Source organism: Kogia breviceps, chromosome 5 (assembly GCF_026419965.1).
Source record: "Kogia breviceps isolate mKogBre1 chromosome 5, mKogBre1 haplotype 1, whole genome shotgun sequence".
NCBI lineage: Eukaryota > Metazoa > Chordata > Mammalia > Artiodactyla > Physeteridae > Kogia > Kogia breviceps.
In genome coordinates, this window is record NC_081314.1 from 65,051,522 (window position 1) to 65,052,908 (window position 1,387).

At 37.9% G+C, this 1,387-nt stretch overlaps 1 protein-coding gene across 1 annotated transcript; it reads right to left on the bottom strand.

Annotated features, from left to right (window-relative positions):
- Positions 1 to 306: 306 nt before the first annotated feature.
- On the bottom strand, positions 307 to 815 carry LOC131757028 (small ribosomal subunit protein uS10-like). The gene has a single exon (XM_059064186.2). It carries the CDS (start codon positions 705 to 707, stop codon positions 348 to 350), a length of 360 nt encoding a protein of 119 aa, XP_058920169.1. The 5' UTR covers positions 708 to 815; the 3' UTR covers positions 307 to 347.
- Between the last annotated feature and the right edge of the window lie 572 nt (positions 816 to 1,387).

Below are 1,387 nucleotides of genomic sequence, written 5' to 3' on the forward strand. Positions count from 1 at the left end.
AGGCTTCTGAAGAATAGCAGAACCCACTGTTTATCTGTAAGTTCTTAACCTCACCAAGTATCTCTAAGTAAGCAATTTTAATAAGGTTTTCATCTTTACAATTATACATTTTGGAATTAATTTTAGATGTTTGGGAGTTGATTCCTACTTACTATAATTCCTAGAAATAACTTAAAAATTTAAATTCTGAAGACATCAAGTAGTTCTTCCAGTGTTATATTTTGATGAGTTTAGGATAAATTAATAAAAAACAGATGAATGAAATCTCTTTTATTTATTTATTTATTTATTTATTTTATTTTATTTTATTTTTTTTTGCCGATTATCAATTTATTAGAGCCGTTGGCTCAAGCATCTGCAATAGTGACTTCCACCTCGACTCCGGGCTCAATGCTGATGGAAGTGATCTGCTTAACGATCTCGGAAGGGCTGTGCAGGTCAATGAGGCGCTTGTGGATCCTCATCTGGAAACGGTCCCAAGTCTTAGAGCCTTCCCCGCAGGGGGTTTTCCTCGTCGTTATTCTCAGGGTCTTGGTGGGCATCCGCACCGGCCCCTTCACCTTGAGATTCTTCTCCTTCGCGCCTCTGATCAGGTTGGCACACACCTTCTCCAGCGACTTCACGTTGCGGCTGGTGAGAGTGATCCTAATCCGGTGGATCGCGACCTCGGGCTCCACGGGAGTCTTTCCGGTGTCCTTAAAAGCCATGGCTGCGGTGCGGCTTCCTGACAGACTTGTTCCTCGGTGAGAGCGAACAGCGGTGAGTCAGGAGCGGGAGCGAGAAGCCCGAGGTTCCGCGGCAACTGCTACCGCGTCTTCCTCCAAGAGCTGAAATCTCTTTTAGAGTGCACATAGGTTTAAAAATTAAGGCTAGATATATTGACAAAACATGTTTTGGTTTTTGCTAAGCCCCTAAATTTTTGAAGAGCTTGGGACATTTGGAATTAAAAATGTGACTGAAACTACTAATATACCATTTAATCAGTATAGTGTCTGTTAAAACAATATAAAATTTTAAACTGAATTGATTATTCTCTTTTTATGTAAATCTGATAAAGTTAATATCTTAGATTCACTAAATTAAAAATAACCACAAAGAATTAAGTATTTCATAGATTAGTTACAGGTATCTCATAAGTAAAGCAATGTGTTAGTAACATGAAAACATTTAAAAATAAGATCCAAATTCAGTTATTGATGAGATCTAGTAAGCTCTTCAAAAATGCAGTGCTTATGTAAATTATTGCATAAATTAAGAAAACATGCAAATTCAAGTATATGTGTTACAATAGCTCCGAAACATCTGTAAACCTGTGAGGCAACTATATACTTTGTATCCAATGAGGTTTGAGACAAAAGCACAAGATTTTGGCCCAGAATCTTCCATA

What these genes read in the sequence shown, in the direction of transcription:
- LOC131757028 (XM_059064186.2), bottom strand. Translation starts at nt 707, where the DNA reads ATGGCTTTTAAGGACACCGGAAAGACTCCCGTGGAGCCCGAGGTCGCG.